This window comes from Harpia harpyja, chromosome Z, assembly GCF_026419915.1.
Source record: "Harpia harpyja isolate bHarHar1 chromosome Z, bHarHar1 primary haplotype, whole genome shotgun sequence".
Taxonomy (NCBI): domain Eukaryota; kingdom Metazoa; phylum Chordata; class Aves; order Accipitriformes; family Accipitridae; genus Harpia; species Harpia harpyja.
Window position 1 is genome coordinate 8,936,419 of NC_068969.1, and position 13,685 is coordinate 8,950,103.

At 36.8% G+C, this 13,685-nt stretch overlaps 1 protein-coding gene across 21 annotated transcripts in view; it reads left to right on the forward strand.

Annotated features, from left to right (window-relative positions):
• Positions 1-13,178, forward strand: part of CACNA1D (calcium voltage-gated channel subunit alpha1 D) — a 240,574-nt gene extending 227,396 nt beyond the window's left edge. For all 21 annotated transcript variants that reach the window (XM_052776103.1, XM_052776107.1, XM_052776094.1 and 18 more), the window contains 7 exons: positions 784-1,151; positions 1,462-1,488; positions 2,376-2,525; positions 4,754-4,917; positions 8,725-8,846; positions 9,629-9,949; positions 10,967-13,178. In XM_052776103.1, coding sequence (XP_052632063.1) covers positions 784-1,151; positions 1,462-1,488; positions 2,376-2,525; positions 4,754-4,917; positions 8,725-8,846; positions 9,629-9,949; positions 10,967-11,260 — 1,446 coding nt within the window. In that variant the 3' untranslated portion in view covers positions 11,261-13,178. The remainder of the gene's footprint in view (positions 1-783; positions 1,152-1,461; positions 1,489-2,375; positions 2,526-4,753; positions 4,918-8,724; positions 8,847-9,628; positions 9,950-10,966) is intronic.
• The last annotated feature ends 507 nt before the right edge of the window (positions 13,179-13,685 follow it).

Below are 13,685 nucleotides of genomic sequence, written 5' to 3' on the forward strand. Positions count from 1 at the left end.
GCACTGGAGACAGTGCTGCAGCTACCATCAGTAGATGCATTTCTCTGCCAACCATCATTACCTCCTGTCTTCCCTAGATTGAGCTTCAAGACAGACTGCTGTCATCCAAGACCCACACCTGGCTAGACAGGGAGGCTACATAATCTGGGTCAGATGTAAAGAGAGAGCTGCATGTCACAGTCATAACTTAGCATTTCATTCTCTCTTTCACCATCCATTACACTCTCTCAGGGCTGATAAAGAGTTACTACTCTTTCTTGTACCTCTGCAAGGTGAAAGAATGGAAGCACTGAAGCTTAATGTTACCTACTTGAGATATGCTTGCAAGCTGTTGCATGGCACTCCATCCTGTCTGAGTGATGCCTGTTGCAAACTGATGCTCTGGGAGAATAGGAGAGAATTCCACCAAAGTGTTTTCAAAAATTGAGCAGACACGTCCCTTTCTGAGGAAGTTGGTGCATGTTCATGTATAGGGAATCTAGGTTTCTCCTGCGTAATAAAATGTGGAGAAAGCCAGATGTCACATTTAGTTGTACGGAAAAAGAATAATGATCACAGCATAATGTTGACTTGACTCTGAAAGGCAAATATTGTCATTATCACAATCACACCTCTATCACTTCAGGAGACCCCATCTGAAGCATCATAAAATTAGAAAGAAAAATCACACATTATTTGAATTGCTACTTTTGTGTGCATGTAGGAGAGAAAAGTTACCACTGTCAACAATATGTTCTGTTAAGGTATCTGATGTAATTTTTTCTTTCTCTTCCCCTAAAACAGAGGAATGGTGCCCTCTTTGGCAACCATATAAACCATATTAGCAGTGACAGACGAGATTCATTTCAACAGATCAACACCACACACCGTCCCTTACATGTTCAGCGGCCTTCAATTCCATCTGCGAGTGAGACTGAGAAAAATATATATCCTCAGGCAGGAAATTCTGTATACCACAATCATCATCATCACAACTCAGTAGGAAAGCAAGTTCCAAACTCAACCAATGCCAATCTCAATAATGCCAATGTGTCCAAAGTTGTTCATGGAAAACACACAAGTTTTGGAAATCACGAGCATAGATCTGAAAACGGCTACCATTCGTACTCCAGAACTGATCATGAGAAACGTAGAAGGCCAAGCAGTAGGAGGTAAACTTAAAAATACATATTTGCTTTTAAATAAATTTATATATTATAAATATACTATAAGAAAACTTATGCTACATGAAATTAATTCATATATTTAGCTTCATTTCTGTTGCCTACTGATGTGTGAAATGTATTTGAAACATAGCTCTGATGTATGGGAAACATATATAATGTTAATAAGGTTTGAAAGTAGTAGTTTTTAAAGTGAAATGATTAGTCACAGCATGTACACTATAATCACCAATGAATTTCTCTGAACTACCTGATTTTAAAATATCTTTCTCCTTATTTTCATGGCTTACCTGGATAGAACCCGCTACTATGAAACATATATTAGGTGAGTTGATATTGTTCTGACATAATTAAAGAGGACAAAGTAGTTTCTTTCCCCCTCTTCTCCCCCCCCCCTTCCTTTTTCTTTTTTTTTTAAAGCAGTACAATTTCCAAAATTAACTGTATGATAATGCATATGCTGAATAACTTAAGTGACGATTTTTAAGTCAGATTTTCCACTGCCTGTTCTAAAAGGATAAACCTCTGGTAAAGTTCAAAATTATTCAAGCCCTTTTAAAAGTCCAGGCAGGTTTGTGCAGTTTTCAACAGACAAAAGATCACACCTAATGGTAGCCTTTGTTTAAAACTGACTTGCAAAGACTGGAAAACCCACTGGCTTTAGCTTTTATAAATATTAATGTGTACAGTTCCGTTTATGGGGGACCCAAAATCTTTACTGGCCTGAATATTTTCTAAGACAACTTTTAAAAATAGGTTATATTGTGTTATTTGAAGTGCATTGCTGTTTTTATCATCTAGATTTGCACATCCGTTTCTGATTTTTCTTGGAATACCTCAGTGAGTGCTCCTTAATATTTGAGCCATTTGGCAACTTCAGTCATTTGAGAGAGACTGTGTTTCTTCAAAGTACTCTGAATCTATATTTTGTAAAAATGTCTTAAAAATATTTGACTTCATTGAGCATTCCCATATTAACTATTTTAATGGGGATGGAAATAAAGGGAGGTTGTCTTTAAGGAACAGATAAAGTAGTCATGTTCTGAACTGTAGTTCTACGCAATTTACTATAACACCACGTTCTGACAACAGGACAGTTGTTAATGCTTGTCTGGGTTTTTTTTCTGGGAAGCATATTAAACGAACTGTGTATAAAATATACAATATATAATTTATATTAATATAAAAAATATGATTATTTGCTACTTACAGATCTGACTCTGGTGATGGGCGTCGACCTACTATTTGCCGTGAAGAACGTGAAGTTCAAGACTATTGCAATGATGATCATTATTTGGGAGAGCAGGAATATTTTAGTGGAGAAGAATATTATGAGGAAGACATTATGTTGTCAGGAAGCAGGTGAGGATGTTTGTTAAAATGGGAAAAATATTTCAATAAATTAGGTACATATCTGTAAAGGCTTCACTAAGCACACTTATACGGAAAATTCTCTCATGAAGTTAATACTCTGCAACTGCTGGCAAGTGAAACGGTGACTAGGAATAGTGTGTGTACAAAACATCTTTCGTATTGGGCATCGTGTGCTGACTCCAGCAAAACTTCTGTACCAAATTCAAAGGAAAGCACAAAGTTCCTTTGAACTGAGTATAAACTAGACAGTGCATAACCAAAGAAGCGTTTCATTTATAAATAAAGCTTCACATACAATGGAAGAAGGATCAAGCTAAGAGAGAGGAACCTTTAGAAATAGTTTTCTTCTTTTAATTTAACTTAAAAAGAAAGGTGAAACTGGTAAACTATGGACTGAGATCATAAGGTAGTACTAGCTGGGCCAATAAAGAATTGGATGACTTCCCTTTGAAAATTCTCATTATACCTTTTTATTAATAATCCTCCTCTCGTACCGTTTTTTATCTCCTTAGTACAAACACTTAATACTGTCATAGCTGTCCTGGCCTTAATGTGTTTGGAATAGATGTTTTTTAAGGTTTATCCATAAGCTTTACAGAAATGCCATCAATTGAATTTTAGTCAACTACTAGCATTTCTTACAAATTTGTACTGCTGCATAATGTCCAAATCTGTGTTAATCTGAGGCTCCTTGCTGTAATTACAGAGTTCTAGTTTTACAACCTGGCTCCTCCGTTTTCTAACTCATTTCTGTCTTCTCCGGCCAAAACTTGGAATAGTATCCTAGTTAATTAGAGTATTTCTGTCCAGTAGTGTTTTTTAACAACTCTTGCCTGATACTGTGTATTTAACTGCTGTGATCTTTGCATTCAATATCTTAATTTCAGATTTAAGAAGAAAAGGCCTTGATTTAATTTTGGTAAATTTAAGCTTTTCTCTGCAACTTTATTTCACACAGTTTCTCCAGAAATGGACTGGGGTGGGTTTTTCTGATTTTGGAACAGTGGCTCCCAAGTTAGTACGGCTTGGAGCATTATCGGATTAGTTTGATTTGAGCACTGTGCCATTGGCCTCAGGCAGGGATGGCTTCAGCAACAGGGCAGGTCCTAACTTTGCATTAGGATCGCTCCTGTACATAAATAATAGGTTTCCAGCTGTTCAGGCAATGATTGGGTGTCCCTTTGGGAAGAAGTCCTGATATTCCTGATTTAGTCTTTAAAATGTGAGACCATTCCAGTGTTTTCTGACTATCAACCTGTCATGGAACAGAACCTATATTTGATAATACTGAAAGGTTTCCTATTTAAAAAAAAAAAAAAAAAAAAATGCACCTTTTCCCCAAATATCTCATGACTTTTTTTAAATTCCATAATATTCACCTTCTCATTATGGTGTAGAAAGACATATGCATTTATAAGATCTTGAGTAGATTGTGTTCATCTTCCTTACAATAGCTATGTTTCCCTTCTGCTGAATAAATTCAGTAACTTCTCAAAAATATCCTCCACTTCTGTCAATAAATTTTTATTTAGAAGTCCAGCCCAGAACTAGAGGAATTTATTGCCATTTTGTCTTAGATCCATAAGTGCCTATGCACAAGTGCCAGACATGCTTAATTCTCCTCCTCCTCTACTCACTGTCTTTGCCATCTGAATTCTGGCAAGATCGGTACCGTAATCTGCATTTTATTGATTTGCATAAAAGCTAAGATTTGCATGAAAGCTAAATTTTACAGTATTCTCAGGTCGCTAAATTTTTTATATGATAATTACAGTCAAATAACACCCTTCCAAGATTTGATTTTCGACAAGAGAAGTATCCAGAATGTAAAAGGCTTAATTCCATTCTCTGAGTTTCTGTGCTCCACATGTTACCCAGGGTTCACAAGAGCACGTGGCAGTAGAACAGAGTATTTTTTTTTTTTTTTTAAGCAGTGTACAATTGAGGTCCTACATTTTAGCCTGTACTGGTAGGAATAACTTCATTGAAAATATAATTCGATAAAAATTTCACCTGAGGACTTACTATGTAACTATACTGGTACCAAAGTGTATGCTCACTATCTGGATTTTAAAATTGAGTCATGCAATTCTATAATGTAATGTTTGGTTATCTTGCTGGAGAAGGAGTGGTTTTGAATATCTAGAAGAGATCTAATAGATCAATTTACAGAAACTGACTGAAATAACATTTTCTTTATTATATTTTAAATGCAGGCATATATATGATTACCACTGTAGATATCACTGCCATGACTCAGATTTTGAAAGACCAAAAGGTTACCATCACCCACATGGTTTTTTTGAGGAAGATGATTCACAGATCTGTTATGATACAAAAAGATCTCCTAGGAGACGGCTGCTACCTCCAACACCAACACGTAAGTACATTAAGAACAATTTGTTTGCAAATCCAGAATTATTTAAATGCATTCAGACATGTTCCAGGTTAAAAAGGCTTCTTTTTCACTTGGATTTCAATCATTTCTTGATTGCTGTTGCTAGTGGATTGTTGTGTATGGCAGAAATATCTAGCCATCCTGAGAGATATTGCTCAGAGAATTTATGGATCTTAGCTTACAAGTCCGTCTTTCTAATATTTCTTGCCTCACTCATCCAATAATATTGAAATAACAAATTCAATTGCCAGTTTTAACTTGATTTGATAAATGAAGAAAGAGCAAGGTAGAATGCAGCAGTAGTTTGCTTTGAAACTTTGCTCAGGGGGTTTCAATCCCTGTGCCCTTCATTCACACCTACAGCTGTGCAGTGTTGCTGGGAGTCAGTGCCATCGTCTCTCCCCCGACTCACCTGCTGGCACTTCCTGTCCCTTAACAGTCAGGCTGCTTAATGACACTGTAATCAGTGCCATTTACATCTTTACCTCCTACTGTTTTAGTAAACATTAGAGTCTGAAGTAGGATAACTTTCAGGAAAAAGAGAACCAAGAGTGAGCTTAATGGTGCTTTGGTTTTGGTGGTTTTTTCCTTACTTTTAAAGTGCTTTTAGCTTTTTAACACGAGTTTCTAAAGTCCCTGTGAAAAATAAAAGAGTTATCCTGATCTAAGTACCTTATTTCAGATTGACATTTGTACTTTATTTTGCCATCTCAGGAACAATGCTTAATATTCTGTTTCTTCTGAGGGAGAAAATTATTCAATTTATAGACCGAATTAGTGTTGCCAACTGATTTTTCTTTACCTGTTTCTTTAATTTTCATTTATTCTCCTCCTTAGATCTTTCCCTTGGGTCCTCCTTATCTCAAGCACAATATTGCTCTACCTGCATTTCTAAAAGGTCTCATGCTTATCTTGTAATTTTGGTTTTCTATGTTCCAGGCCATACTGCAGAGATTAGCAGTGCTAATCCTTTGATGAAACTAAGCACACACTCAAAACTCTTGGATTTGGGTCTTTAACCTCTGACACTTCACAGAGAGGAAGCACTTGGCGTTTTGAAGTGCAAAATAAACCTCTTTCTAGGGCTTTTTCTTGCTGGTGCACAAGAAACAACACTCACCTCCATGCAACCCCATCGTGTCTGTAAGAGTACTCTTAGGCACAGCCAGGTCTGTTACACGTGTCTTTGGATGGTGCCATCTAACCAGTGCCATTGAGACAAGACAATACAGGATCATTTCTAGACGAGTTTCCACATTTTGTCTGCTATCAGGTGGATTGGCTTTCTAGCAAAACCAGAGTTGTCTTTCATTCTGGTGATGCTAGCAGCCAGAGTCACAGTCCATTTATCTGTGGAAGTATGACTGTAAGGACCCCGTGGGTAGGAAAATGGGTTTCAGTCCTTTCCTGTCTCAGACACCCTAAAGAAATTGCAGGTATAGATTTAAAAAATAAAAGTGTTTCAGGGACAAGTGTAGTGGGATCATTATACAACGTCTGAGGTAGTCTTGGATTGTTTAAAGCTACAGAAAGCTGTAGTAAAGGGCAGCAGTAAAATATATTATTATATAATAAATGCAACATTCTTCAGCAATACTGTCAGTGCTGGATCCTCACTTTTGGCACTCGGCTCCTTATGACAAGACTAGTAATGCTCTCTGCTATTTGGCTTTCTGACCTTAAGGGGCACAGATGGAAAATGTAAGAAAGGATGTGAGTCTTGCAATATAGAGAGTAAATAACTCAGATGAATGATAGTGAAATGTACAGAAAGCTGCTGGCTCTCTTCCCATAGCAGAAGAAGAGGACAGCAGACAAAGGGGAGACTGTGAAAAGAGACTCCTGTACCTCTTTCTGCAAGCTTTTCCGGTAGCAGAGGAATTTTAAGCCAAAGAAATAGATGGATGCTTTGCATATCCATTCTATACATTGCAGGAGAACAACGTTCTTACAGAAATCCCCTGGGGTCTTCCCGTGGAAGTGTTGCAAGGGGAGGATTGAAGGCTTCCTGTGACTGCAGCCTTTGGGATTCATTTAACTTTTCTGATAAAGTTTTGATGATAGTATTAAGCAGACATTTCTTTAGAGGGAGCTTACACTTTTTATCTCCTGTACAAGAGACTAGATAAATATACTAGATAAGAGGATATAGTTTTTACCTAAGTTGCATAAGGATTATGTAGCAAGTCCTTTGACTTACACCAGTAAAATGTCACAAGAGCACAGTCTGGCCTCCTGTCATAACCATTTATTTAATGTTCAGCAATACCGTTGAGAAATTTTAGAGGCTCTATATTTCAGCAGATTTTAAAAGAAGCTCAAACCTATTATTTGTAACTAGTGTATGGGCTGTTTGGCCTTGGGGGGAAGCCTTGATGTTGTCACGTAAAGAAAGAAAAAAGAAAAAAAAAAAGAAAGAATGTGCAACATTGCACTAAAGAGTTTCTGCTAGCATCTGGATTCAGTCCAAGTTAAAGTAAAATACAGTGCCTTGTCTGAGTACTGTAGTTAGTAAATTGAGCTCTGTGCTAAGCTTTCTAGAGGTTTCTATACCAAAATCATCACCACAGTATTTCAGCAACTTCCAGAAGTGTACTGAGAAATGATTAAGACGTTCTTTCAGACTCTTTCCTAGGGAGAAGCATGTGCAAATAAATGTCTTGTTTTGGATGAGGAAACTTTTTGGTTGGCTTTTTATGCATTTTGGTATTGGGACATTTAGCATTTTTTAGGATCAGGAGCTAAGGCTTACATTCCTGCATTTGGATTTACCATAGAGACAATGGAAAGAGATTCAAAGTTTGCATTAAGTGGACTGAATCACCTCCTGGAGGTGTCCATTTTAGTCTAATGGCTCTTTAAGAAACCTTGATTGTTAGTATCCAGCATTAAGTGCCTGGTGATAACCATGAGGAATCCTAAGTCGATGGCACTTAACTCTTCAATTCTGTTCGCAAAATTCTTGGTGTTGGGAAAAAAGATAACAAGAATAGTTTCAGCAAGTTTCAAGAGAGCACAATTTTGTATCATTGCTTTGTACAGTCAGGGTCTTTCTGGTTTTCCACTATGATGCTCGCAGCTGTGAGGACGTTATCTGTTCAGTGTCCAGGCTTTCTTCACACTGAAGCTAACACAGAGGAATGATACCCATGTGCTGCTTCCCATTGTTCCGCAGGCTTTCACCGAGACCAGCTGAAACATTTCCACATCAGCCAAACATCTTGATCCAGTTTAGATTTCTATTTTTTCCTTTCTAGTATTTACATGAATAATAACAGCATACATAACAGCAGAGACCATGGCTTATCATTGTCATAAGTAACAGAATAATTATCAGCAATTGACAACAAGTCAACTTTGACTTGGATATGGTTTTTCATATTGCACATTGCTTCCAAGGAACTGGGGATTTGGTATTTCCTTTGGGAAGTTTAGTTCATTAAAATGTTTAAAACCACGGGAAGGAAAGATGAAGCTCTTTGTAACTGTTCACAGCAGTTTACAGCAAAACTCTGAACTTCACTCAGTGTCTGAACCAGTCTGCTGCATAACACAAGCTTGCTTTGTGAAACAGTTTCAAATTCTGTCACGTTAGGCTGCTCATCTGGCTTCTACCTAGGACTGCATTTGTTCATATGATGAATCTATCCTTTATCTGACAACCAGTTGCTTGCTTCTGTTAGCACAACTTCTTACTGGGGGACATGTTTTTATTTGTGTGATAGTTGACTCACACTGGAATTCTGGAAAAGTATTTTATTTTCCTAATGAATTATGGTTTCCCTGTAGCAAATAGACGATCTTCCTTTAACTTTGAATGCCTCCGCCGACAAAGCAGTCAAGATGACATACCACTCTCTCCTAATTTCCACCATCGCACTGCTTTACCACTTCACTTAATGCAACAGCAGGTAAACACAAAATCTTATTTAACTAATAATGAATTACATCTTTCCAGCTTCTGTACTGTACTTCTGACTTTCATTGTAGTTTGAAGCAGTGCTAGTGTATTATGCAGTTTGCCTGTGCATGACTTCTAGGCCAAGTGTAGGCTTGTAGTTGCTAGACACGAGGCTTCTCAAACATTGACCTTCTACAAAACACTGAAAATGAATAGTCTGCCCCTATGAGTCTCTTAAGTGTCCACAAAGAGTCAGGATGCCCTAAGGAATTTTGACCAGGACAGCTTAATACGGCAACCGTCTATTAATCTTTGCCTATGCAGTTACTCAGCTCCACTTGTGAGAATTTGCAAGCACAACATAGACATCTTCCAAGGCTCAATGCCCAGCTCTGACATGGCCCTGAGAAGATGGCAATTTCCATTGCCTAGAGACACCATCCAGAATGTTTGGAAAATGCTGACAGCTTCCTATCCTGTCCCTACAGGACAGAAGGAATGTTTCTATACTTTGCTTTCTTTGTTTAATATATTGTATAAGCAATTATTTTTCTTTATTAATGCTAACACCAAGATTTTGTGTTCCAAGTAATAATAGAAAAAATGCCATTTTATCCTGTCAATTTACCAATTTCGGTCCTGTTCCTCCTTTACATGACCATTAAACATCAGAAAATGTTAACTTTGCGTAGCTGCTGCCTGAACAATTGGTTTGAACTAGCTGCTGAAATGAGACCTGAGTATGACTGACCATTTGAAATCACTAACTTCCAAAATTCTTCCCCTTACCAGGTCATGGCTGTTGCAGGTTTGGATTCCAGCAAAGCTCATAAACATTCACCAAGTCGTTCAACGCGTTCCTGGGCTACCCCACCTGCAACCCCTCCCAACAGGGATCGCACTCCGTATTACACACCTCTGATCCAGGTTGATAGGACTGAATCTACAGAGCATATGAATGGTAGCCTGCCTTCCTTGCATAGGAGCTCGTGGTACACAGATGACCCTGATATTTCCTACCGAACATTTACACCAGCCAATTTAACTGTACCTAATGACTTTAGGCATAAACATAGTGACAAACAGAGGAGTGCAGACAGTTTGGTAGAAGCGGTAAGTATTACAGAAACCCCTGAAGTAGCCAAGAGTGTCTGTCTGTTCAGGTTTTGTGTTAACTTGAAAAAGCATATAATTCAGTTCACATTATCTCTCTGAAAATGTGGCATTTTCAGTTTCAAAGCCCCAAACTGGTTTTAGGTAAAGACAGGGGAACTTATTTGTAGTTGTCATGTAGTAAACGATTTCTACTGAATCCAAATTTTAACATTAGTGTGTTACAGAACTTTAGAGATTTCAAAGAGATTTGCAATTTAAGTTTTCTAGATGAGGATCAGTTATGAAGTGTCCTTCCACAACGGCTGATAGGGAAGAGATAATGCATATGCCTGTTCTCTCTGTTGTTTCTATAGAAATACATCACCATTTTTGCAGTAATCTGAATAAAAGATCAACTCATTCATAGAGTGTACTAAATGCAGAGAGGTGAATAACAACTGCAAGGACTGATTTGCAGATGTACTAAAGAATGTTAAGAATTCCCTTCTATATTAAAAAAGATTTGAGGATAAAGAGTATAAAGCATTTCTGAATCATAGTTACTGTTCTTGCTTCCATCTATCACTTCCTTTCCATTGCTATGAGCTAAACAATACACTTGGTTACATTTTATTTGCAAATGGGACTTCATCTTTCTTCCACATACTCTAAAGTACAGAAAACGTGTCTAAAATTTTGTGTTTCATGCAATTGTTCTAATTGCACCATCTGAGATATACTAAAGACAACAATTAATATATCAGCCTGATGATGATGTTTATCAAAGACTACTCCCAAATTTCTAAAGAGAAAAGTCAGATGTATTGTATCATCAGTTACATTATCACATAACTGATACAGTGTGGTTTGGAGCCATTGATTTGATTGTTCTTTACACATAGAGTTTTGCTGTGGGTTGCTGTAGTGATTCAGCATGGGGTTTCTAGTATTTCCACAAATGAGAAACATTGTTATGACCTGTCTGTTCTCCTGTAATTCCATTGTGTATCTCATTCTCTCCCCTCCATCTGCCAGGTACTTATATCTGAAGGCCTAGGAAGGTATGCAAAGGACCCTAAGTTTGTTTCAGCTACAAAACACGAGATTGCTGATGCGTGTGACATGACTATTGATGAGATGGAAAGTGCAGCAAGTAATCTTCTCAATGGAAGCATTAGCAATGGGACCAACGGGGATATGTTTCCCATTTTAAGCAGACAAGATTATGAACTTCAAGATTTTGGTCCTGGCTACAGTGATGAAGAACCAGAAACGGGACGATACGAAGAAGATTTAGCTGACGAAATGATATGCATTACAAGCTTATAGTATTTAGCAAGGAAAATGATTCTAATAACAGGAAAAAGTGCCTCATAGTTTAAAGATGCTAGGCACTAGCTGGAGTGGATAACCAATCACGTTTTGTACAAGTGATGTCACACCTCAAGGAAGCCATAACTAATAAATTTATTATCTCCAGGTTGCCGAAATGTGATCAGAGCTGCAGTATGTGAAGTTTCCTCCCACAAAATCTTCAGTTCCTCTGTAGGAATAAGGTTATTTTGAAACCAAGCAGATTGTGACAATCAGTTTTTTGAGGGCTATAGCAGGATTCTGAGGTGTAATATCTTGCTTGTCTTTCAACCTTGTGCTGCTGTCTTTCATAGTAGAGCAGGATTTTGTCAATGAAAATGTCTGTATAAGTCCAGCACAAAATTGCGTGGGAAATAGCAACATGAGATGAGTGATGACAACCACTAATGTCATTACCTCAGTACTCAATAGCATATCAGCTACCCGTTGCATATCCATTCTAACATTGTTTTCAAACTTGCCTCCTGATTTCTTTTCTTAATGCTCTTCTAAAATACAGTTTGTCATGCTCTACCTGTTAGAGATCATTGGAAAAAGAAGTTAAATAAATAATCTGTCATATGTAACACCAGTTTACATAGGAAAATATCATTCAGATAGTCTGTTTTATGACTATCACGTTAAGGGCAAAATATACTGGAATAATTGCATTCTTACTAATGCACTTGCAACCAGGTTATAGTAGAATTAGATAAGATAGTTTGCTAAAAATTATATAGTAGAAATTATTGTAAATGAATTGTAATATACAACGATTTGTATTTGTAAAGAGATGTTCTATATTTTGTAATTATTGTACCGTAATTGAACTGCAGCAATATTTATGGACCCTAATTATTGTAACTCTCCACAGAATTCTAGATAGAAGTATTTTTACTTGGAATATATAGATCTATAGCATAAATATTTAAATAGAGCCACCTCTCAGTGTAAATCTCTTTTTGGGATAAAGTGTCAAGATTGAACTTGGCAACAAAACAGATTTTTTTTTTTTTTTTTAATAATTGAGTCGAATTTCTCTGCATAAGGGATGCACAGTTGACTATTTACAGTCTTATACTTGGAAAGGTGAAAGATTTAAAGTTATTTTAACTTTTTTGATTGAAAAATAAGCTCTAATTTTATTTTTGTATTAATCCCATGCTAAAAATAAATATTAAAATCATTAAAAAATTGGCAAGTTCATGCCAGGGTATTACTGGTCATGAGACAATTAGTTTTGACAAAGTATATTACCTACACACCCTACTTTGATAGGAAGCATCTTGGGCAGAAAATATTTCATAGGTCAATGTAAACACTTCAGTACTACTTGCTCTGCTTGGAAAGAAAAGAAATACGATAAAATGATTCTTCACAGAACCAAAAACCTTGATATAAGAAGTATACTATTTTATTGCCTCTACCTTTCTGTTGTTCTATGTGTACTGTTTCAAAGATTTATTTTTATGCAATCAAGAGAGGGCTTAGATATTGTTCACAATGCAGTAAAACCCTGAAATGTCTTTGAGGCTGAAATGACCTTGGAGGAAAATCAAAAACCACTGAAAGCTACTGTCTATTTTGTTAGCACTGGATAACAATGACTTGTTCTAACAAGTTATCTTATCAGGTTTTACCTGTAGTTCATATGCTAGATAGCAATCCAGTTCACATTTTTACAAATGTGATATTTAAAACATGTCAATAAACATTTTGTACATAATGACAGTTTCCTATGAATAGCTTACAGACTTCCTCTGAAATCATTCTTATTTCAAATGCCAGGATAAGAACTTAAAGGTTTGTAAATTATTTCTTGACCTACATCATTTTGTATTAAAACAAATGCAAAATGTTCTTCAAAATAAAACTGTGTAATAATTTTATTATACTTGGGACTCCTTTTACTAATAGTTTTTCACCAAGAAGCTCCAAAAGTTAAATTCTGTTTGCATGGTTTGAAGAATGGGAGGGAATGTGTGGAATTTAGTCATCAGTCTACACTATAATAGCATGCAAGTCTTTTATGAATGATTGCTATTAACCAGAAAGTGATTAGAGTATTTATATGAAAAGGGGTACTATTACTCCCCTACTGTCTAGGAGATTATTACTTCCCTAGATACAGATCTATGGAAACAATTAGGAAAATCTGACCAAAATCCCCTATAACGTCAGAACAAATCTTTCATGCTGTCTGCCAGGAAACACTTGGGTTAGGTTACCCAGCAGCAGTCAGCTTGTTACACTTTCCCAGCTTACAGAAACAAACTTTAGGAGACCACAATGGAGCTTTCTGGATCTGGTGTCACTGTGAAATAACAATGAGTAGTTTTCAGAGTTCCACCTACTGTGGTATACCCACTTCTGAAAACCGCCTTTAAGGCAACCGAAGTTG